Raw genomic sequence first — 25,999 nt, forward strand, 5'->3', positions numbered from 1 at the left:
CCTCCTCTGCTCTCCTACAGTACAGCTACAGGAACAAAAAAGTACAGTATTTCCATCATCAAAATAATCAGAGGCATACTGGAATCCAGTTTAACCACAGTACCTGCCAGCACAGCTATCGATGCATTAATCAGCCACATGAAAATTAAGCTTGAATCATGTAGGACAGCTGAGTTCTGCCAAAATACATCCCCCTCAGCTCCTTCACCTGAAATTCCAACTCGCTACTGGAGGAGTGCTCCTGAAAAAGCCCCCCACAAGCACAGGTCACAGGCAGATATCCTTTTTATTCAACAATTCTCTCTTGATATAGGTAGAAGAGGCAGGCAATTAAACTTCGATCCTGTGACAAAACCACATTAAGATCCTAAAAAACCCCCAACTAATATTTGGCATAAGAAACACAGCAAGAATATTGTTTCCATTCAAAGCTGCCACAGCACCCTGCTGCCCCACACTCAGAAAACAAGTTTTGAAAAGACACCACAAATAATAAAGCAACCCCAAAACATACTGTATGGGGGCATGAGCTGCTCTAACTCAGTGTATCAAATGTGCTGTTGCAGCTCTCAGTCCCTAAGCAGTAAAGCAGGAAACAAATTAATAGCTGGATCACTGCCACGCCAGTGTTTCAAGCACAAGCCATCCTAACCCACTTCCCAAGCTTTTTTGGTTTTACCAAAATCCCCCCCCCATGGGAGTATCACGTTTACTATGCTGCAAGAGGAGAATCTGATTATATTTGTGCAGCGTATCGTTTCACCTGGACTAACTGAAATATTGAGTTACACAACAGCTAATCATGAACAGAAGATAAGCTCAGAGATAAAAATAGGGAGGAAGACAGAGAGACCTTGTAACAGTTAATCAGCATGATTCATTTGTCAAGCCTCCATAAAGAGCACCACCTGAAAAAGCCTTGAACTTCCCTCCACCAAGTCTTTTTAAGCAATAAAACCTCTTGGGTTGGTTTTGGTTTAGTTTTATTTCAAAGTCATTCATCAAACTCCTGCTAATCCCCAAATACACTGAGGAATCAGAGTCCAAATGGGGAAGAGGTACAGCACACCCTGTGTGTCACCCAGACAAGATTAGCCCAGGAGTGACCCCTCATAGCACATCAGTCTTGCTTGACTTCCATAACCTCACCCCAACCCCCCCTCCATGTGTCTGAGGTGATTCCTGCAGGACACAGCTTCATCCAAAGGTTTCAGTATCCTGGTGTCCAGGTATTTAACTCACTTAACATGAGCTGCATCAGGAGGATTTCAAATTGTCATTGGGATCACAGTGCTACACAGAAACCCAGAACAGGGACAGCAGCAGCTGGTGGAGGAGAGATGGCCAGGGACAAGCATGTGGCAATGAAGGCAGAGAACTGCCAACAGGACATAGGAGGTAGCAGTGATACTGGAGGAAGACAGGGATCATTTCTAATTGGAATAGAGTCTTTCATGAAAATAAAACTCAATCTGCCTTCTCCTGTGTCTTTTCCATAAGGCCTCAGACTCTGTTCCCAACAGCCCTTGCAAGACGGATGTGAAAAATTACCACTCAGGACAACGTGGGAGACTTCAGCATTTCTGGCTGAACAATGGCATCTATTCAAGCCTCAGCCTCGCTCTGGCTGCTAATTAGGAAAGTAAACAAAAAAAAATAATATATAATTTAAGCCTTCAATGGCTATTTGGCTTTCTAATCTCCTCTAGAGAATACTGTCAAGCGACTCTCCTGTCCAAAGCAGAGGATTTACAAGTCCATGTGAAGCCAGCTCTCCAAACCTTAATTAGAAGCAGCATTAAGTTGAAGGCAGGCTTATGCAGAGTAAGATTCAGCAGCAGCATTTCATTCTGCCAGTCTTCCACGTGTTAACTTCATTTACCCATTTAAGATGATGCAGAATTGAAAAGTATCAAGCTCCTCTGTCAGATGTAGATTCTCTGGTCTCACTGATGATTTACAGCAGTAACAAGCTCTGCCTGCTTCAGGCCAACAGGGCCCACAAAACCACATTTGGGTCCAGATCTTCATCCCTAGGGTCTTAGGCTCTGCCACCAGCCTGGGCTGTTCAACTTGAGATGTGCTAATTACATTCATTACAACCATAGGGTGTCTCCAACTTTATCAAGTCATTTTCTTTTAAGTGCAATACAAATGGAGTTGGGATCACAGATTCACAAGGTTGGAAAAAACATTTAAGATCAAGTCCAACTGTTCCTGTCCTACCATATCCCTGAGCACCTCATCTACCTGTCTGTTAAACACATCCAGGGTCGGAGACTCAACCCCCTCCCTGGGCAGCCTGTCACAGTGCCCAATAACCCTTCCAGTGAATAGCTTTTTTACTAATGTCTAATCTGACCCTGCCCTGGGGCAGCTTTGTGCCATTTCCCCTTGTCCTATCTCCTGTCACCTGGCTGAAGAGACCATCACCCACCTCTTTACAGCTTCCTGTCAGGTAGTTGTAGGTGGTGTCTCCTCTTCTCCAGGCTAAACACCCTCAGCTCCCTCAGTTGCTCCTCATAGGATTTGCCCTCCAGCCCCTTCCCCAGCCCGGCCACTGTTCTCTGGACTCAGCCCAGGACCTCGATGTCCTTCTTATGGTGAGGAGCCCAGAACTGGACACAGCACTTGAGGTGTGGCCTCATCCATACAGAATACAGGGGCAAATATTTAGGGTAAGCAGCTGAATGCTTTGCCCTGTGGAACAACTGCTTGCTTTGAGTTGGCTGTTCCAGGTCTAACAAAAAACCCTTCATTTTTGACCCTTCAAGGCTGACCTTGGCCTGGATTTCACCCCAACTGCAGCTGCCCCACATCCCAGACACTATATCAGCCATCACCTGATGCTGTTTCCTTCAAGCCAGATACTTTAAGCTGACTCATGGGACCAAAGTTTAGGTATTTTAAACACTTCCTCTCGGAGCATCTCTGGCACAGCTGCAAGATTTCCACCTGCCTTTCCCATCAGGCAGGACCAGGATTATGACCCCTAGCATTAAGCAAAATGGGAAAACCATACAGATATTCCTAAGTATGAGGAAAGGTCCCATCTGCACTGCACCTTCCAACTGTGTTTTTCTCAGCAGCATGCACACATCTGGATAAGACATAAGGCAGCATGATTAACTCCGTTACGGAAGCGTGCTTCACCCCTCAAAGGCATGGAGGCTTGCTTTTTGCCAACAGCTAAAAACCCATCCTCTGCATCACAGGTAGGAAAGCACCCTGCTTTCCTTCTGCATGGTGACTTCTCCAAATTTCCACTGTGTCTCACAACAATGATGTAACCCAAGTGCTTTTTTCCTGATAAAACATTACACAATCATCAGAGCAGCCCCAAAGCATGAGTATGGAACACATGCAAAGTAGCTGATGCACAATCACAGGCAGCAGCAATGACACAGCTTTGATTTCTTTGCTGAAATCCCTCTCCTAAATAAGGGCAAAACACTTCTAATTAGAAGGATAGCTGTGGTTGCTGCAGGTTTTGTTCAATCTGCTTCCAAATAATTCAATATGAATCACATCAGCTTCAGTTTGACCTTTCTGTGAACATCATATTACTGCTGAGTGCAGTAAAAGACCCCAACACATGAATATATCCTCTATAACCTTTCCCACCATTACTGGTTTTGCTGTTTCATTACAGGAAGTCAAATGGAGAACCATCTCTCCCTTCAATACAAAAATCACTGTGTGACATCTACAGAAAAATTCAAATTTAACAGGTGGCTGCTGCTTTAACATTATGCATTTGCATTTCATTAGACCAGAAGATCACACAGTCACAGAAGGGTAGGGGCTGGAGATCATCTAGTCCAACCTCCCTGCTAAAGCAGGATCATCTTAAGCGGGTTGCACAGAACGCATCCAGGCAGGTTCTGAATCTCCCTGGAGAAGGAGACTCCACAACCTCTCTGGGCAGCCTGTCCCAGTGCTTGAGCACCAGCAGAGTCTTGAAGTTTTTCCTCACATCAAGATGGACCTTCCTGTGTTCCAATTGGGGCCAGACTCTGCTCAGTGGTGCCCAGTGACAGGACAAGGGGCAATGGGCACAGTCTTCTCAACACCCACCCTTTAGATATTGATAAGCATTCATCAGATTGACCCTCAGTCTTCTCCAAGCTAAACAGCCCCAGCTCTCTCAGCCTCTCTTCATACAGGAGATGCTCCAGTCCCCTCATCATCTTTGCAGCCTTCTGCTGGACTCTCTCCAGTAGTTTCCTGTGGAATGGCCAGAAGGGCACACTTACGACTCCTGGAGAGCTTGTTGCCCATCAGGACTCCCAGGTCCTTCTCTGCAGAGCTGTTCCCAGCAGGCCAACCCCTAACCTGCACAGGTACCTGAGGTTACTCCTCCCTAGGTGCAGGATCCTACACTTGTCCTTGTTGAATTTCACTTAGTTCCTCTCTGCCCAACTCTCCAGGTCTCACTGAATGGCAGTGCAGCCTTCTGGTGCATCAGCCACTCCTCCCAGTTTGGTGTCAGCAAACTTGCTGATGGTGCCCTCTGTCCCCTCGTCCAGGTCACTGATGAATATGCTGAATAAGACCAGACCCAGCACTCACCCCCGGGACACACCAAGCACAACAGGACTCCAACGAGACTCAACACCACTTATCACGACCCTCAGGGCTCTGCCCAGTCACAGACCCACACTTCCTGAGCTTGCCCATGAGCATGTTAAGGGAGACAGTGCCAAAAGCCTTGCTGAAGTCTGGTAGACAACATCTACTGCTCTCACCTCATCCACCCAGCCAGTCATGTCATCACAAAAGGCTATCAACTTAGTCAGGCACCATTTCTCCTTGGTGAACCCATGCTGATCACCCCCAATAACCTTCTGATGAACTAAATCAGTCAAGCAAATCACCTCCAAGTCACAGATGAGCATAATTTTTTAAGTTACTTATGTCAAGGGTGAAAAACTACCATGTACTCAGTGAGTTGGTCTGTTACTTTAACTTCCCAAAGCTACCTGAAGCCCTAACTCTAAACACCAAAGTTAAGCAGCCAGCTGTGAAGTCAAAACCATCTTCAATGAATACAACCATTCTTGTTAAATCAGAATTTTAATAGAGACTGGAAAGAGAAATTTGAGACTTCTGTCAGGGAGAAAGAATTCCACTAGAACCACTTCCAACCATTTCTTTCTTTTGAACCCAAAACAAGCTACAAAGGCCAGTCAGTTTGACCAAAAAAATGAAATAAATACTTCTTGGCTTTTCTAATTAAAAGAATGTTTTGGCAAAAGGAGTTACTACTTCTTATACAGCTATAGTAAGAGAATAGAAAGTTACTCCAATGCAGCAGCAATGCTTATAATGGCATTGTACCAAAGACAGCCAAGCTCACAGAATTCCCAAGAAAGAAGAGGCTGCTGTTCCCAGCAGCAGTCTGTGGCTGGGATCATGTATATTACCCACAAGTGGTATATTCTATTCTCAGCACATATTTAAGGATTGCAAATCTCATTCTTTGTAACAGCAGGACATACTGGCTTAGTGTTCCCTCTCCCTGAGTTACACCACACCTTGACACTAAGCGAGAGGAAAACATGATTTAAAAATACCTCCCAAACAACAGAGCAGCACAGAAACCCACACATTTCAGTGATCCATCAGATCACAGGCCATTAGCTAGCTGGGTTTTGCCTCCAGAAGAAGTTTTTTCCACTAATTTTGTTTCCAATTTTTTTTGTTTTGTTTTTAATGAAATTACCCAAATTTTATGCTGTTGATCTTGCAGCTAGCAAAGAAAAAATAAAAAGAGGAGAGCACAAGGCTTGAAGGGCTCCTTCTTACAATTACTCAGTATTTCTTCTGCAGGGCCCTCGGCGATTCGCAGCTCTGCAAGAACCAAAACCAGCTGAAGCTTTCCAGCTCCTCCAACTGCAGTTTGCAGCTGGATGGGGACATTTGCAAAGAGGTTCTCCACATCAGAACGTCTGATGCCTCCATATTTACCCAAACTTGGCCTACCCAGAGTATTTCCTAAAGCAGCAGGTACTATATGGACATTTGAATTCTGACCTCACTTTCTCCTTCTATGCCCTCACAGCTGGCTGTAGATGAGACTGCATGTATTCAGCTGCTGTTTCACCAACACACATTCTGGGACAAAGATGAGAAAATGAAAAATTAAAGATGAGAAAATGAAAAGTTAAAAATACCTGTGGATTTGTCCATTTTTATGCAGGTAGTCCAGTCCCTCCAGCACCTCCTTAAGGATTGTGGCTATGCAAGGTTCATCCAGGACACCAGTCTTGTGCTCTCCTTTGGCCACGATGTGCTTTATAATATCCAAAACTGAGCCTGGAGAAAAGAGTTAGATTTGGTTAAACAAGAACTGATTTGCAGTTAAGTGTAGCTTGTAATCGCTTTGTATATCATAGAATCATAGAATGGTCTGGGTTGGAAGGGACCCCAAGGATCACAGAGCTCCAACCCCTTCTGCCACAAGCAGGGCCACCAACCCCCAGGCCTGGAGCTACATAAGGTTGCCCAGGGCCCCATCCAACCTGCCCTTGAACACCCCCAGGGATGGGGCATCCACCACCTCTCTGGGCAGCCCGTTCCAGCACCTCACCACTCTCTCTGTAAAGAGCTTCCCCCTAATATCTAATCTAAACCTTTCTTCCTTTAGCTTTAATCCATTCCCCCTTGTCCTGCCATAGTCTACCCTTTTTATGAAGTTGATTTCCCTCCTGTTTCTCTGCTCCCTGTAGGGACTGGGAGGCTGCAATGAGGTCCCCCCACAGCCTTCTCTTCTCCAGGCTGAACAAGCCCAGCTCCTTCAGCCTCTCTTCGTAGGGGAGGTGCTCCAGCTCTCTAATCATCTCCATGGCCTAAGGAACTGATTGGGAGGGGAAACAACGATGGTCAGGCTCAGAAGCAGTAGCTGAAGCCTTTGCTACAGGAAAAGAGACAGCAATGCACGAGGTGGGCTATAAAATCCCTGCCATCACAAGTACCTGAAGTTACATGAACAAGCCAAAACGTGAAGTGTACGTGCACAGGACTCGTGGAAGTTTTTAAATAGATACCAATGCTACAACTGTGTTAGTACAGAGTGCTGGAGAAGCAGGAGGGGGAAATGGAAAAAGCAGGGGACTGCCAGGACTCAGAAGCTGAAGGGAACAAGCTTGGTAAAATTAGACTTTCTTTCAGCTCTTGTAACTTTGATGCAGAAGAACAGCAAGAAAAATCTAATGGGATGACACCTCCCTAAAAGAAAAACGTGGGAATTATTAAATAAAGTATAAGTCACTACACAACATACAAAACTGGAGTAGCTTAGATCCTTCCCTAGAAACATCACGATTGGTCTCTCTCCCAACCATGGTGTGAATTACATCATGTTGCATGACAAACCAGGCTTGACAGAGCAAACCACCTCTTTGAATCACACCCAGGAATAAAGAGAATCAGTGACTAGGAACGCGCCTCTTGCTTTCTTGGTGTATTGGGTATGGTATTCTTTGCATCTGGACTGAAGACAGGCTCCTCAGAACTGTATTTTTATTGCTCCAGTATGGGATGGCCAAGCCTATTTTCCAGGCCTGTGCTATTTAGTGCCTTCAAACTTGGGTTTCTATGGTTTAACAATTGGATAGTCATTAAGTAGGAATTTTACAGCTATGGACACAAAGCAATTTCAACAGTACTGTGAAGTTCTTAAAGAATGAGAAGAGCAAGCATGACTGTCTTCAAACAGTAAGCTTCCAGGGAAAGAACATCTCAATACTCACATAGCTAGTTTAGAAACACTGGAAGTTCTTTCTTTCTAATTTACAACCAAAAAAGAAAAAGCCCATAAGAGAATCAAAACATTTTTGCATCTGAAGAACAGTAAAAGTTGAGAAACTTACTCTCGTGAATTTGGTCAATAGGGAAATGACAAGTTCACCTTGTAAAATCTTAAAGCTAGCAGAAAAATCCAGTGGAGGTTTTTGTTTTCATCCTTAAGGTCCAGGTTGACAAAAATCTTCTCTTTAAAATTTACTTTGCTAGCTATCCTCCTTTTATTCCTTGGCCAAAACAATCATGTAAATAACTTTTTGCTTAGCAAAGTACTTTACTTTTGGATTATCACATGAAAGCAAAAAGGCTGCAAGGTTTGAATCCTAACACTGTGCAGAAAGGCTCCTTTTGCACAACTGGAACCGCACAGGAAGCAATAAAATGGGTGCACAGCCCTTCGTTTGGGGGAAATTGTATGTGCTGAGTTCATCCAACAGCTCACTGCAGCCACTGTTTCCCCACTCTGCCCAGCCACACACTATCCATCTTCTTGGGCTCAGAGTGTACACACCAAATCCAACAAAAAAAATAAATTTGGGGAGAACAACACAAAGCAAAGCTGTGTTTGGTTGGCAGTGAGTACAACCTCTGAACAGATGAGTTTCAGAGCAAATGAAGGAGGAAAAGAGGTGAAAGAGAGAAGAACACATTTGTGAATGGGGGAGGAAACCCACTCTGTCAGCAGCAAGAGATTCAACCAGCTCCCTGGCTGCCCTGAATAGCACCCCCAGCTTCCTTTTTCCAAAAAACATAGCTTGGATCAAGGAATTTATATAAGACACTGTCTTAACAAAGCAGACACTAACAAGCTAGGAGAAAAAGGGAGGAGGGGAAATTAAAAAAAAAATAGAAATTAAGTTGCATAACATCCCCCCAACGTTTTTCAAGAACACTCTCTGCAATGTTCTGTCTTCCTTTAACCCCTCTGAACACGGAAACACACTTGTCTTCAGTGAGTTTTGACATGGGTCTTCACTAATCAGGCAAAGGTTTCACCCAGCCCTAACTCAGGTTGTTTTGATGCACGTCAGACTTCCTGCACAGGAGTAAGATCATCTCTATCAAGGGAAACTGTAAAACTCCAGATGTAAGAACACACTCCCCTTCACTAAAACCTCACCTTTGGCTTCTCGGATCCAAGAAAAGGATCCTCTGTTGCGTGTCATGAGGACTCACCTGGGATTCAGCCCGTCACGTACTCACATTTTAGAAGTACATGCTTAAAAGCCTCACAGCTTCTTATTTCAGACAAGAATTTGTGACACCCAAGAAAAATCCCACCAAAAACCCCCTCCACTTTCACTCTTACAGTTTTTCCTCTCAAAAATGCCTTTCTCTGGAGAACAAGCTGTCACTTGTTTTAGAAGTCCAGTGAAAATATGTGGTTCTTCACGTACTCGTTTTGTCCTCTTTCCACCCACAACTCTGTTAGCAGACTTTGTTCACAAACATTTCCCTTCTCCTGCAAAGGGCTCAGGGAACATGAGGAGGCAGATCATATGGTGCTAAAATTCGTTGGGTCAAAAAAAAAATAATAAAATCCTGTATTTAGCCAAGTTAGAGGTTGTATTTAACCCAGAAAAGGGGGTGGGGGTTAGGCAGACAAGAGGGCCTGTACAGAGCCAGCCATCATTGTGAAAGGGCCGATTCACACCCCTACTATATCTGTCCCCAAGCCAGCCTGCCACTTTTTAAAGCACATTTTTTAAAAGCTACTTTCACACAGACTTTCAGAGTGGAGGAATCTGCAGGAAGAACAGCTAAACAGGCTATCAAAGTGCTTATTCAGGGAACAGCAGGAAAGCAACCCAAAAGCCACCTTCCCATTGAAGAAAGTATTATTTGGATCATCTCCACTTTGTGCAGGGAAACAAAGTTTTGCTACTGGCACAATGACACAATAAATTTGTGGGGTTTACACCTCACAGATCAGTAAATTTAGGAGGCAGGTACTGACTCCTAACTCAACTGCAGCTTTGTGAAGCGCAGCACCACGGGATACAAGGAATGAAGTCAAGCTGTGTTCCCATGTGCTGCTTCGTGCTGTGTTCAAAGTCTTCCAGCATCCTGGCTCAGGATGTAGCCACTGAGTACCCAGATCCCCAGACAGAAATGCACAGCTAAGCACAAAGCTACCTACCTGGAAAGCAGAAATCTCTAGAATCTCACTACTGAGGGAAAGGCTTTCTGCTGGAAGGTGGATAATGCACTGAGTTTATCAGGCTGATGTGGAAATGCAGCTGTTCCCAAGGATCTCAGTTGAATGTGTACCAAACTTACTGGGTAAGAGCTCCACTGCCTTAGGACATAGAAACATTTTCTCACACCAACTGCTTTACACTCAAGCTATAGATCAGTAGGCTGGAGCCTCATCCTTTGCCTAAGGGGAATCATAGAATGTGTAAGGTGGGAAGGGACACTTAAAGGCCATCTAGTCCAACCTCCCTGCAGTGAGCAGGGACATCTTTAAATAGATCAGGTCGCTCAGAGCCCTCTCAAGCCTGACCCTGAATATCTCCAGGGATGAGGCCTCCACCACCTCTCTGGGTAACCTGTTCCAGTGATCCACCACCCTCATAAGGAAGAGCTTAGACCATACTGCACAGAGCGGCCTGTCCCAATTCAGCACAGTGTAAACTCCTAGAAATTATCTGGAACCTGATTCACAGAATCACAAGGTTGGAAAAGACCTTGAAGATCATCAAGTCCAACTATTCCTGTCCTATGCTAAACCATGTGCCTGAGCACCTCATCTACCAGTCTGTTAAACACATCCAGGGTGAGTGACTCAACCCCCTCCCTGGGCAGCCTGTTCCAGGCCCTGACAACTCTTTCAGGAAATTAATTTTTTTTCTAATATCTAATCTAAACCTGCCCTGGCACAGCTTCTTGCCATTTCCCCTTGGCTGAACTGGAACCAGGAACTGATCTAGAGAAGAGCATGTGCTTTATAAACCCATGGTCCTGTTTCAAAATACCACCATGATTCCTCATAGTGCCAGTTCCTGAGTCAGCTTCCAAACTAGTTTGAGTAACTTGGGAAGAGTATATCTGAACAGCTGGATCTCTGATTAAATGTAGTTTCAGTATAGATTTGTACCCTGCATATATAGAGACTGAACAATTTGCAGGGCAAACTTCTCCCATAATCTAGTGGCCAGAAAGTGAGGCTCACAATGGAAGTCAGATGCCCAGCTCTGTCTTAGAGAACAGTTACAACAGAGTCAAGAAAAAAAATACACTACAATGTTGTTGGTTGTTTTTTTTAAAGAAAAAGGAATCTTTGACTCCTCCCTTGAATAGGGCTACAAAATTATCAAAGGGCCAAAGCACCTTTTCTATGAAGACACGCTAAGAGAGTTGGGCTTATTCCTTTATTTTGAGACAAGGCTCCGGGCTTTCCAGTCCCTGAAAGGTGCCTGTAGGAAAGCTGGGGAAGAACAGTTCACGAGGGCATGGAGCAGTAGGACAAGGGACAACAGTTATAAACTTGAAAAGGGGAGATTTAGGCTGGATATTAGGAAAAAATTCTTCACTCTGAGGATTGTAATCACTGGAACAGGTTGCCCAGAGACACAGTGGAGGGCCCATCCCTGGAGATACTCAAGGTCAGGCTTGATGGGGCTCTGAGCGACCTGATCTAGTGAAGATGTCCCTGCCCACTGCAGGAGTTGCACTAGATGGTCTTTAAAGGTCCCTTCCAACCTGACACATTCTATGAATATAGCTTCTATTATAGATAATGCTGTAAAATGCTCTGGTGTGCACTACACATGGAACTATGTTTGATTACGACAGTTCCTTCCAGATTCTTCTCATTAGAAAGACAGGAGTAGAAACTACAGATTCACAGAACAGGAGGGGCAAGCTTAAGTGAGAAAGAAATGAAGTTTGGCTGAGGCTGACTGGAAAACTCTTCCAAGCCCAGAAGGGGAAGCGTATCAGGAAAAGATAAAACAAGCCAGAGGGATGAGCCAGGACTAGAGCCTAAACATAAATATAAATAATGCTGTCATTAATGAGGATGTTTAAAGAAGTCTGGTGATGAGTAACTGATCTCAAAGCCCACAGAAGACAAAAGAGAGGACATTTAGAGATTGATGTGGAAAAAAAGCGGCTATAAACAAATGCCTGCCCATCAAATATACACTGAGCAGCACACCAACAGGAAGCCTGCAAGAGATTGTGCAATCTGATAAAGCATTTAGCATTATTTATACATCATCGTTAATTAAAGTGCCTCAGTATATTCTGACGCCAGTGGCACACTGTATTGCGTCTGCTCAGTAAAGCACAGTCCCTCGGTGCAAGCTGGAAGTTAAGTGGTTTTCTGCTCAGACTCACAGGCTTCCCAGCCTGCTCTGAAAGCAGCTAATGCAATTATAGATCCTACTGCCAGTAGAAGTCACCAGGAATGAGCTGTACAGAGACCTACCCTCCATAAAATCCTAAAAATCTAACTACAGCGTGTCAAAGTCCAAGCGCCTTTTTCTGGGGTCCTTATTGCTCACACCAGTTCTGCAGGCAGACTCGAGTCTGTCCAGCTGCACAAACACAGCAGATGCCCACTGTTTCTCCCTGCTGCCCCCCAGGAATGAGGAGCAGGAATCCTCACAGTTCACCTTTCCCAGAACGTATCTGACTAGGCATGATTCAATCTACAGAAGCCAGTTCCAGTTTTCCAGAAGGCAAGTAGTTGATTTCCACTCACAACAGCAGCATTTGACCAACAAAGGCACCAGAAATCCACAAGCAGACTGATATCCTGAATCTGGGAGAGGGATACTCAGTTTTTGAACACGGACATTGGTACTTTGTGCTACTCCAGAGTTTTCTTCGGCAGCAAAATGAGATTCAAAGAGTTCCACGCTTCACCACCTTCTGGCTGTGCCAAGGTAACTACTGATGAAGCCATACTGTAAATGATATCACCACAGTAACTGGCAATCCAGTTTTCCAGGCAGGGTGGAGACCAAGCAGTCAGGAACTCCTGAAACCAGCTTAGCTGCTGGAGAAAACTTTTATGTGATCGCACCCTCGGGGCAAGAAGTCCTAATTGTTCCACTGATTCCCTTTCAACAGCAAGCCACCAACATCCACACATCCTGTTCCAAATCCTGAGCGTGTTTCTTTGACCTCAGCTACATCAGCAAGCAGAATAATGGCAGTTAGGAAGTCTGCTTCTGATGTTCCTCCTGGGGAGAGGAAGAAAGTATCCTCTTCACAGTCCTCAGCTACACCACTTAATGCTTCAGCGCTTGAGGCTGAAGCGGAGAAGGGTACAAAAACCTGAGCAGAAAGGAAAGCTTGTTTAAAACAAGATTACAGATAAATGCAAGAGCATTATGACTGGAATTTTACATGCCCCCAGAGGCAAAAGAAACACACGGCAGAGCTAGTTGCTGTGGGAACCACATCTTGCATAATATACTGTAACCTAAGTGACAAGACAAAGATATAGAATAAGTTAAATGAAAAAAAAAAAACCAAAACAAAGCAACAAACCTTCTCTAAATTTGTCTGGCAAGTAGAACAAGAAAATGTAATCATCTAACTTGATTTCCAAAAAAAAAAAGGCAGGTATTTAGGGTCCTGTTATAAATAGGCTGCAAAACAGTGCTGGGAGTTACTACACAGTTTTGTGAGAATCCAGATATGCTCCAAACCTGATGGACACTGATGCTGAACACGCAGCATCTTTGAGAACCAAGAGTTGCCAGGATTCACTGCTGCTGCTTTTAAGACATCTCAGCAGAAGCCAGTGGTTTCAGTGAACCTTGATCATCATCAGAGCCAAGAATTAAACCTGCAGCTCGTCGGCCTCTGACAAACAGAAGAAGAAAAGACACAAAAAGGAGCAGCTGCTCGGGTTCAGTACTGCTGGGGCTGTGGAGCACAGGCACAGCAGAAGATCGCTGAAGCAAAGGAGAGAACAAGTTACACAAACCAAAGGAAAAGATATCTAAGTTTCTTGTTTTGAAGTTTCTTTCTAACCTGGGTTAAACCCGCCCAGCAGAGGGGCAGAGTCGAGGAAACTTCCACTTCTTGCCTCCTTCCTCCAGAGCAGTTGCACAGACACGTAAGGAGCACAGGAAGATTAAGACAAGAAGCAAGATCATATCATAAGGTATAAAAAAGAAGTATAAAGTAGTAAAACAGCCTATTACAGGTTGAGATGGGAACATTTATAAGACAGTATATATAAGGAATCTTGTTTTTCCATGCTTTTCTTATAGCTAGGAGTGGCAATGTGTTTACAGACTCTGCATTCCACAGCCACCGCCAGTCCCCACCATCTCCTGCTTCAGATTTATTCTCATCCTTAATTCTCTGAAATTAAGTTGCATTTCTAAAAAACCCTCCAGACAGACTCAAAATAGCATAGCTCTCTCCTGACAAAATAACATAAAACTGAGGTTTTCTAAGAACCTGTGGCTTACACTTTGCTAGTAACTCACTGCTGGAATGAGGAGTGGCCAGATCAGAACCTAACACAGCAGAAGTAGAACAAGATGTCCTGTGTCCCTGGTGGAAACCTAAGACTTCTGTATATACCTCATTTCTCATCTGGCTTGTTGACCTGTTGGTCAAGCAGTTCATGAGATAAATCAAGAGCAAAGGTTGAAGACGTTGATTAGATAATCTTAAAAAATGGAAAAGAAAAGGTTTAACTATTTCAATATAGTAATGTCCTTAGCAGATTTAATTAGGAGCCTTCAAGAAGGCAGAAGATCGATAGCCCTGCTGGGAAATGTTTCAACATTGAAAGGATTTACACAGTTTACAAATGTTCTGGAGGTCTTATCTGCTGCAGGGCAGGACAGTAAAAATTGTTGTGTCACATAGCAGGCCTCCAGAGACAGCTGTTCTGTATGAGGAATGCTTTGCAGAGATAGCCACAGCCTTGGGTCACCTGTGAAACAAGAGCTCTTAAAACCAGCAGGAATTTAGAGAAGCAAATCAGTCACAATCAGGAAGAGCACAAGAACAGCAGGACAGCTGCTCCTCTTCCTACTAAACAGCCGCAGGAGGGGGACGGGGCTTCACATGGCTTTAGAAAGGCACGAGCAAAATTTACAACGTGGGAATGCCAGTGAGGCAAAGAGCAGGTCAGCAGTTACCTAGAAATAGCCACTGGAGTTTAGTTTGGAGTAACACTGGCCAGGGTGCCAAGTTGACACTTAGATCCCTACAAACCCCTCTCGTCAGAAAGGGCCTGAAATTTCTACCCGACAGAACAGCAGCAGCAGATCCTGCACAAACCTGGCTCAGGCACACATCACCAGGTCTGAAAGAGGACACCAGAGTAACTGGACACACCAGCACCTCTTGGCACTACCAGCTGGGTATGGCCACAGTTCTGCCATCAGCACCACCTACACTCTACATCTCCTTCAGTATCACACCTGGTGGTTCAAGTTGAGTCACCATCCCTGGATGTGTCTAAAAGGCAGACAGAATAGGTACTTAGGGATATGGTTTAACATAGGACAGAAACTGTCCTATAGACTCAATCTTAAAGGTCTTTTCCAACCCTGTGATTCTGTGACATGGCTTTCAGCAGTCCCTTCAGCCAGCGTGTTTGGCTTGGCTTGGATGCAGGTAGAGCAGTTTTACATGTAACAGGTCACCAGTACATCACCTCCTCAACTGCTGACCACCTTCAAAGATGGAAAACACTATCTTCCACCAACACAGTACTTGCAAAGCAGAGCAAGAGCTGAGTTGGAGTGATGATGCCAGTCAGGCTGTTACACTACCTCAGAGGGTGCTGGCAGGCTGCTCAGAGGAGCAGGGCACTGTTATGCTTCATGGACAAGGAGAAATGTGCACATGCCTGCAGGGTTGTGATCTCACCGGCACCACAGAGAGGTGGTGGGATAGGTCCTGTGATTGCTGGGATGGAAGGATACAGGCTCTTCAGGAAGGCAGGGGTGTTACCTCTATGTCAATTACCAGCTGGAGTGCATGGAGCTCCATCTGAGGATGGACAAGGAGGAATTGAGAACTTATGGGTCAGGATTAAAGGGAGTGCAGGGTCAGGGGACCCTATAGTGGGGGTCCGCTGCAGGCCACCTGACCGGAGAGATGGAGCAGTTGAGGCTGTATATACACAGATAGTGGCAGCCCCATGTTCAACAGCCCTGATCTTCATGGGGGCTTCAAGGACTCTGACATCTGTTGGAAGGACAACATAGCAGGACACAAGCAATCCTGAAAGTTACTGGAATACATTAATGACAATTTCCTTCTTGTTAGTTCTTCTCTCACTTAAGAGAGATGCCATGCTGGACCTCACCAACAAGGAGGGGCTGGTGGGGAATGTGAATCTCAAGGGCAGCCTTAGCTGCAGTGACTGTGAAACAGCAGAGTTCAAGATCCTTGGGGTGGTGAGGAGGGTGCACAGCAAGCTCGCTGCCCTGGACCTCAGGAAAATGGACATCAAAACAGATTTGGTACGTGCTTATCAGGATGTACAAGTCTCAGTCCATGCTTTCTGAATGGTTAGATGGAATGAAAGAGTCAGGCTGCACCCTGTTATGCTTTTCCCTTTCAGGTTTATAAGAACAGCTTAAGGGTTTTTCCTGTTGAGAAGCTCAGATCATTATTCTTCCCCACTGGGTGACAGATGACCACAACACTAGCCACTCTATTACTGACAAGAAGTAAGCTGAAAGGAATGAAAAGCAGTTCTTAAAGTGTCTCCTGTTACATACATCACTTAGCCTAAACCCAACTGGCAATAGTCTCACTAAAAGTGAATGAAAAAGCTCCTCTGTCAGAAGGCTCCAATACACAAGTTTCATCCCCCATCCTCAAGATTGTCCTGTGGAATTTGCCTACAAGACCTAAAATGAGCTTTCTGAGGTGACACCATGAAAAAAAGTACAAAGAGAAAACAGCTGAAAGACACCTCTCAAGGTAACTTCTTCTTCCTGCACAAGTAATGACAGGTCATTCTCAAAGTCCTCCCCTCTATTTTAGCAATTCCCCCAGCCACTGAATGTTTCATTTGAAGTGAGAAAGTTTAACACTAGCTTACAGAAATGTTGTGGGAGGATCACATACACGTACCTCCTCTTGTATGACCCTAATCTTTAAGATGTGCTACAGAGTAAGCAGCACTGAAACTTCTTTACTGAAAGTATTAATTAATTAATGCCAGAGCTGCACAAGGGTCAATTCTGTCTGTGTCAGGAGGACGGAGCCAGGCTCTTCTCAGTGATGTCCAGTGACAGGACAAGGGGCAATGGGTGCAAGCTGGAGGACAGGAGGTTCCATGTGTTCATAAGGAAAAGCTTTTTCACTGTGAGGGTGACAGAGCCCTGGGACAGGCTGCCCAGAGAGGCTGTGGAGTCTCCTTCTCTGGAGACATTCAAACCCACCTGGATGAGACCCTGTGTGACCTAATTTAGATGATCCTGCTCTGGCAGGGGGGTTGGACTGGATGATCTTTTCAGGTCCCTTCTAACCCCTAACATTCTGTGATTCTGTACAACAGAAGCAGCCAGTTCAAAGTGAATATTAAATGACAAAGGGGTGGTTATTCACACCACCAAGGGGCTGACTCTGAAGCAATGATTATTTTTCCAGAAGTTTTCTACTCCAGTCTTTAGATTTGCAGTACCTTAGGAGTCTGATTTTCTTTCCAGCTTTACATAAAAAAAACCCCCACACACAAATGAGGATAAACAGAAGTAACATGTAGAAGTTCAAGGAAAAGCCTAATCCTGATTTGGTTCTGACAGAAAACTGCTGTGAAAATACTGGTCAAGGCAGCTACGCCTTTTCTTCAGAGAGGTTGTGTTACTCCCCTGAGAAAGGCAAAGGACCTTTACTCCTGTCTCTCCTGCACCCCTGAAATGTCATTTCCTCATGTTGTGGAAACTTTTCCATAGATACACTTTTTGTATTTACAGCAAAGCTACTTGCACTAAGCTGGCAGGGAATTCCTTGCTACACACAACCAGTCAGATCTTTAATGGCCTGTTATGTGTCCCTCCAAAAAAAAGAGGGTATTGCTTAATGACACATGAGCACATGAGGCATTAAAAACCTTTTAGGACAGACTTAAGTTGGCATGAAATTTGATTGCCCCCAAGAGGACTGCTAAAGTTTTCTAAAGATCTTTAAAGACACATGTTTTATGGTCATTGTCAGGCTCTTGTGGAAAAAGCCAACAGGTTTAGCCAGATTTTTCCACATCATCTTCTGGCATTTCATAGTCCTCAGTATTAAGCCAAGAGCAGAGAAGCCAAGAATTCATTTTTTTAAAAAAAAAAAACAAGAAAACACTAAAGTTTTTCATCAGTCAATTCCTTTTTCACTAGGGTGCCAAGGAAACCAAGTCTTCCTAAAGACAGGCCTAAGATTTAGCAACAATCCTCTGTGCTACCATCCAGAACTTGATTCTCTTTTTTAAGGTCTCGATTATAACTTCAATACAGATCCTGGAAAATATTATGACATCAAATTAAGCATTACTGAGAATAAGTTTTCAAACTCTAAGAGCAAAACCAAAAAAAAGCCAACCCCAAAAATCCACAACCAAAACCCAACACAACCTCAAAACCACACAATCTGTTTCTTTGGTGTTTGAGAGGATAAATCCAGAAATGGGGAAGTTTCCCTTAGGCAATTTGAAATTGTCCCAAATATTCCCAGTTATTGTGTCAACCAGAACAAGTGGGCAAAGTATTCCAAACTATACAAGTTAAGCTGCACCCGCACTGATGTTCTCCCTTTTTAAGGCCACAAGCTGACATTACAGGAGTAGCTCTGCCCAAAATAGAGATGATTTGAAGTTCCTCACAAGGGCAGCCAACATGTAAGTTAAAATATCAATGGGTTGGCTGGTTACCAACAAGCCATCAGCACCATGCAGGCTCCCAAGCTGCAAGTAAGGCAAAAAAAAAAGAGCCAAGGGGTCAGGCTTGCAGGAGAAGCTGCAATAAAGCTAGTGGAAATGGATGGGCTCAGTGGAGTTAGCTGCACACTCATCTAGTACAACAGCTTCTCCTCAGTTTACAGAGCAAGAAAAAGCAGCTTTTATTAACATGACCTCAGAAGCACCAGTTCAGATCCATGATTTGAGAAGATGACAGAGACGTTTATTTCCTGGATGTTTTGCATGGCTTCATCTACTACATCTGCACTTAAAGTGTCTCTTGTCAATGTCTGAAGTCATACGCTCCAGTTTTCAAACACTCAAGTGAGTCATTCTGCAAACACAAAATAACTCCACAGAATACTGTCAAATATACAAAATTGGAGGGGGAGGAAGGGAAAAAAAAAAACCCCTAGCAGAGTCATGCATTTAGGTGTTACTACTGATGTACATAACATGAGAAGCTATTTCTGAGCTGAATGGATTGAAGTTAAATATTGTTATTCAAATATTTCAGCTCACAAGTGGGAAGCTTAGGAAGAAAGCCAGGGAAATGGGATTGCTGGGAGACAGGCCTTTAGGGTACAGAAATTGGACCACTCACCTCCACTAAGTAACTTCATCACCAGCCAAAGCTCATCTTTCACCACGAAGGATGTATAGTAAGATACAATGTTAGGGTGATGGCACTGACTCATGGCTTGGATTTCTTTCTGTAGGAAAAAATAAAGCATTAGCAGTTGGACCCAGTCATTGTTCTTCCTCAGGCACAGAAGTTTTGTCTTCCTCAAGAGACAAAGGAAAAGGATACCTGGAAGTTAAACACAGTTGACCAAAACCCCCTTGGAAAGGCAACAAAGTAGTTGTGAGTGAAGCACCTGCATGCAGCTACAACAGAATATTCCAGAAGATTCACACCAGTTTGTTACACAAGAAGTTCATGCCGAGTCCCCCTTTCAGTGAGACATTACACAACAGATGCTTAATCAGTTGAAGACTATAATTTGGATGAGAAAGGGAAATATTTGCCTCTGGGGAAAAGAAAAAAACAAAGAAAAAGCCTCTGATTCCTAATGTTTCTTCCCAGCAGGAAAGCAGATGGCTTAGCTCAATCAGGTTGAAGGCACAAAGGACAGCTATATCTTTTGTTGTACTGGAAGAAAAAGGAAACTAGCTTGAGATTAGGAAATGGTTAGCTACTACAGATGGAGCACAATATGAAATATGCTGGGATACTAAATTGTTTGAGTTTTGACAGTGCTTATTCTTAGATTTGGTTATGGCTTAAGGGTTGAGGTTTTCCAGGCTACGTGAGGAACACCACCACAGAAAACACGGACTGATTTTTCCATTATACAAGCACAAATCACCAGTTTGGACAGAAAGCCTTGCAGTTTCTTGCTTGCCCATAGACAGAAGCCACCCATTAAGCTGAGCCTAGCACCTGCACTACACCCAACTGGGCCTCTGTGCTTCGGCCATGCTCCCCAACCTGCCAAGTCGTACCTTCCAGCATCACCCACACCAGACACTCATCCTCCAGAATCCTGCACTTCTGCTCTCAGCTAGGCCCTAGCACGTGGATGCCACTTACTCTTCAAAGGTTTAAGCTGCTCGCTGCCAGCCCCCTCCCCACGACACCGACCAGCCAAGCACTGTAACTCCAAACACCCAAGGAAGGAGAGGAGCAAGGGCTCTTCACACCCAGATCCTTTCCCCCCTCTAACCACAGGAGCTCCTTGGTACCAAAGCACAAGAGAAAGGATTCATGCACGTCTACAACTGCCCCAAGGACATGGCACATTCTTCTCTTGCTCATGTACAAAGCTCTGCTTGTGACTGAGCACAGCATAAAGGCATGCTGCTTCCCCCTTGGCAAGGGTTTAGCTGGCAATAGAGCTACAAAGAAACACAGTAATGTTGATTTATCCACTTTAACACTGCTTTTCAGGGAATAGGTGGATTTGAGGAATCAAGCACAGTTGGGCCCTCTTTCTGCATCCCCAGAAGAGGCACCAACTTTCCAGGAAACTCTGATCAGCAGATTAAAGAAGAATCCTTCTAAACAGGAAAGGCTATTTGAAGAGTGGGGAGCAGGCTATTCATCTCAGTATAGCCAACCCGTTGACTAAAAACCACTCCATGAAAATAAATACAGCCTGAAACAATATCCTCTGCTTACTCTGACAGCTCCTGCTCCCTTCCTTGCAAACACTCGTTTGTGTCAAGATATTTTTCAAAAAGGAAATAAATCAGCACCTTTGGAGTTCTCCAATGCCTTGTAGAGAGGTTTCTTTGGGATGCAGGAAAACTTCCCAACAGACAAAACTGGAAATAAAACTGGTTTTTACTTCCCTGCTTCAAATTTCTGCCAGGGGATGGATGGGAACTGGGGTCCTGGATAACACGAGCCAGACTCAGCAACTGGTTTGTGCCCTGTCCTGCTCCTTGCACAAAACCTGGTTGGGAAGTGCTGGGCTGCTGATTGTGAACATCAGTGTAACACTTGATTCACACAACCTTTCCAAACCTCAGCTCACTGAGCTCAGAGTTTTAAACTCATTTCCTATGCTGGGACCTTTACGGATGTGCTCAGAGCACTGGCCTGAGCACCCCTAATTTAAGGGGTCCATAAACCTGACACTATCTAAAATTAGTATTCAGCTTTAAAATAGTTTTAACTCTCTTATTCTCTTTTAAACATGCAGGCAAATTCAGGTACCTAACCTCTCTGTGACAAGTAAAAAAGATGACCCTCAGGTGCACAAGTGGCACCAAAGACAGGTGGGAAGCAGCAAACAGGACACTGATTCATTACTCAGCCAGACCTGCCCCAAGCCCACCAGTCTCAGAAATGATCTAGAGGAGCAGTCAGTTTTTATCTTTTCTAACCTAGACCACTCAAAATATTTTGTATCAGCTCCCTGGGAGATCATGACAGTAGTATAAGAAATATACCAAAAAATATACACATACACTGCATATTTTATATACATATATATATATAAAAACGCATTCCACTGGAATTCAGGAGGCTGTGAGAAAACAGCTGGACACGTTTCCTTAACAGCCCAGACCAGATCTTTGCCCTTCACAGAATCACAGAATGTTAGGGGTTGGAAGGGACTTTGAAACACCACCTAGACCAACCCCCCTGCCAGTACAGGATCACCTAGAGTATGTCACACAGGAATGTGTCCAGGTGGGTTTTGAATGTTTAAAAAAATTCATCTAGTTCCACCTCATATGCCATGGGTGGAGACAGCATCCACCAGCAGTTCTGTACTACAGCATTTTGTAGGCATTCCCTGAGGCTTAGTTACTGTTTTATTCTTTTCCAAGAACTTCCCCTGTCATGCATTACCATACTCTGCTCCACAGGGTGGGAAGAACAGTTTAAAAATAACATAAAATAGCTCAAATCTGTCATATGCTTTGGTGCACAGAGAGGAAGAGGGAAAATAAATACTTGCAAACCTGATCAGTTCAATTAGGGTCACGAAGATGACCAGAGGGCTGGAGCACCTCTCTCCTATGAAGACGGGTTAATAGAGTTTTTAGCCTGGTGAAGAGAAGGCTCTGGGAGGGATCCTACAGCAGCCTGCCAGTACCTAGGGGGGCTCCAGGAAAACTGGGGAGGGACTGGTTACAGGAGCAGGGAGTGACAGGACAAGGGGGAATGGCTTTGAAGTAAAAGAAGGCAGATTTGTATCAGCTATTAAGAAGAAATCTTTCCCTGTGAGGGTGGTGAGGCCCTGGCACAGGGTGCCCAGAGAAGCTGTGGCTGCTCCTGGATCCCTGGCAGGGTTCAAGGCCAGGCTGGATGGGGCTTTGGACACCCTGGGCTAGCAGGTCCCTTCCAACCCAAATCAGTCTGCGATTCCATATGATACTATGAATGAAACATCTGTCATCTCATGGATGCTTAACACAGGGTATACAATTGCTTTGACTGATCACAGCAAACCACAGGGGCCTTTGCAGTTAAAACACTTGCCTATGTAAGTGAAACCCACCAGCTCTGCTGTGCATCCAGCAGTTGGTGTAACTGCAGTACGAGTGCAAGGGCTGGAGAGTTAAGGCAGGAATCCCAGTCAGGGCATACAGATAGAGAGGGAGCAGGTGGGTCCTAAATGCAGTGACAACCCTTTGTGTGCAGCAAGCACAGCTTTAAGACAATTTCCAAAGTTTTTTTGCAGAGTTCACTGCTTTTTAAACATGACAGTCTATCCCCAAATTACACAAAGAAGAATTAACAGATGACAACTGTGCCTTGTTCTCTAGCATCAAAACTGCCTCGGAAGACTCCTAATAAAAACCTCAGCAATTTCTACACATCTGTAATAACGCCAGTGCTAAACATCTGAATCCATTTGGGCAGCCATATACAAGTTTAACCTGGAAATACTGCCTCATGGGTGACCCCCAAAAAGCATCCACAGACCCAGCGGATCTGACAGCCCTTCCATCCAACTGCTTATGCACAGACACCCCTCACACTTGATGGCTTCAAATACGAGATGCAGCCTTACTGCCAGCTCCCCATTTCAGGATCCATAAATTACACTGCCTCCTGCTCAGCTATGGAGAATGAATTGGCAATAAAAACATGTCTAGACACAAGTGATGGGTTGGAGATGGTTACATGCTCACCCTGGGCTAGATATTTAAAATATCTGCACTGTCAAATCCAAGAAGCAAATAGACTGGGATTAGCTATAAAGGCCTCCGTGTCTTCCATTAAAGGTTCCAACAAATGTTTTCAGTACTTCTGTGGGCAATAAAAGCAGCATTTCAAAGCTTCTGAAACACTAATAAAACTGCTGTGAAGTATAATTTAGAATCATAAGAAACCTCTTAGTCTCCCGTAAGTCAGGCGTTCTTCTGGAGATCTGCTGTTTTAGAAATGGGTTTATTTGCTCACTGACATACAACTGGAGTTTGAGTTAAAGAAGGAGAGGTACAAAGCAGGTATGGCTGTATTTAAGACAGCAGCTGAATTTTCTTACTGGCATTTTCTGTTTGCATCATCACCTTCTACTCTCTGTGTTTATCTGTCCCAGAGGCACGTTTTCAAAGACACTTGGTCTCAAATACAAGGATGAAAATCATGCTTCATTCAGTTGTACTTCCGCCACCTTGACATGAACTCAAGAGATACAATGCAGCAGCAGTCTGCTTTCATGTGGTTACCTTCAACTTCAGAGGAATGCAGAAAGCTCTCAGCTCAGCTGCCCTGTTTGAGGGCAGTCGCAGCCATGAGAGAATCGGGGAGGGAAAGCAGTGAAAGCAGATGAGATGTGATCTCCCCCTTGAAAACACCAATGCAGCAGCTATGGGTGGCAACAAACTTCTCTCTCATCTGAAATCAGAAGTCAGAAAGCAAGAAAGCTCCTCTTCATCATTCTAAAGCTGGATTTAGAGCTCTGGTTCTGAAGGCAGCCATAACTGTCCAAATTCTGCTCCAAGTAAAAGATTAACAGTTTAACTAAAAACCTGTAGAATCGTAGAATCATAGACTGGTCTGGGTTGGAAGGGACACCAAGGATCACAGAGCTCCAACCCCCCTGACACAGGCAGGGCCACCACCAACCTCCAGCCCTACCACACAGCCCTCCAACACAAGGTTGCCCAGGGCCCCATCCAACCTGGCCTTGAACACCCCCAGGGATGGGGCATCCAGCACCTCTCTGGGCAGCCTGTTCCAGCACCTCACCACTCTCTCTGTGAAGAGCTTCCCCCTAATATCTAATCTAAACCTTCCCTCCTTCCATCCCCCTTGTCCTGCCATTATCTACCCTTTGAAAAAGTTGATTCCCCTCCTGTTTCTCTGCTCCCTTCTCTTCTCCAGGCTGAACAAGCCCAGCTCTCTCAGCCTCTCTTCATAAATTGAGAATATTAATTTATTGCCCTTTCTAAACATCAGCATAAAACAACCCCTCCCAAAACCATGTTCTTTCTCCTACCCCAATCAACTTGAGAGGCACTTTTTGAAGGAGATTGGGAAAGAGCAAAGAGTTCACACTCACAGATTATGATCCAACTTCCACGTCCAGATTATCCACCTCATTTCTTACCTCAAGATAGCTACAGAAGACAGACTGGGACAATTAAAAAAGGGTTAAATTAGCCAATGCAGAGCAAGAGTAGGAAAGAAAATATTCTGAAAGGGATAAGAAGTTATCATCTAAAAATTAATCTTAGGTGATGGGACCAAACCACCCCCATGGCAAGCCATTTAGCAGTTGCCCATTTCAACATCTCTTTCAGCTTCCTTCAGTGGTTTATCTCTTTTAAGGTCTACAGTAGAAGTGACAACATACTGAAGGAAGCAGATGGTTAAACTGCTCTGGTGTAGCGATTCATGCTCTCCCATTTGTTACTGGTTTCAGCCACAAACTAAATAGGCAAATGACTGACTCATCTCACAGGTCCAAGGGAAGCCAGCTTTACCCACTTTGCCAGCTAATACATCACCAACCCTTACAGATCAATACCTTGTGTTTAATAGTTTGACAATGCCTTAAATCTGTGATTAATACACAGAGTCAATTGCAAACCCTGTAATTTACATGTACCATCTCATGCCCATCCAGCCCAAGTGAAGGAAGACATTCTATGCTCAGGATTTCAACCACCATTAATCTTGATGTTGATACTGAACTTTTACCCTCTCCCACCCAAAAAATAAAAACCACAAAAACACACCTTCATCCAGACAGGAATTAAGACTTCCATTGTTTCTGCTTTGGGAAACAATACAGCCAAGCTGTACACAGCTTAAGTCTTCTGTAAAGCTGCAATCCCATCATGCAAACCAACGTGTGACAAAGCATATCAAATAACCATGGAGAAGCCACATACTGTATGTGGGACTCTCTGACATCTACACATGGGGACTTTTTCCCCCTGAGGCAAGTGTAAAGGTCCTCAGGACTGGAAAAGGAATCACAATGACAATTCCCATAAGATGAGACACAGGTGAAACACTTGTACTACTTCTACAACAGTCCACTGCTTTGTTCCCAACAACCTTATCATCTGGTTAATCCACTTGTAGGAACTACTCTGTCAGATCAAAGTCAGTTCAATATCCAGTCCAAGTCTTCAAAAGAAGGTGTAAAAACCTGCAACAAGCAGTTACACAATTATCTGCCCAGGGGGAAGACTTCTGACTAAGCCTGGGCAGTTAACAGTTGGCTTATGCTTTAAACCAGGGGAGTTCATAATCCTTTTTTTAAATCCTATTTAATTTAACCTTCTCAGCTATAGGTTGATTTATTTAATCTCACACAATGTTTGATC

At 44.4% G+C, this 25,999-nt stretch overlaps 1 protein-coding gene across 2 annotated transcripts in view; it reads right to left on the reverse strand.

The window, feature by feature from the left end:
* The window catches only part of OXSR1 (oxidative stress responsive kinase 1), a gene marked incomplete at its 5' end in the record, with an annotated part of 103,999 nt that overhangs the window by 52,881 nt on the left and 25,119 nt on the right, over positions 1-25,999 (reverse strand). For both annotated transcript variants that reach the window (XM_084280147.1, XM_084280148.1), the window contains 2 exons: positions 6,177-6,318; positions 19,299-19,407. In XM_084280147.1, coding sequence (XP_084136273.1) covers positions 6,177-6,318; positions 19,299-19,407 — 251 coding nt within the window. The remainder of the gene's footprint in view (positions 1-6,176; positions 6,319-19,298; positions 19,408-25,999) is intronic.

The sequence above is a fragment of the Gallinula chloropus genome (assembly GCF_964237585.1).
Source record: "Gallinula chloropus genome assembly, chromosome: 2".
NCBI classification, from domain to species: Eukaryota; Metazoa; Chordata; class Aves; order Gruiformes; family Rallidae; genus Gallinula; species Gallinula chloropus.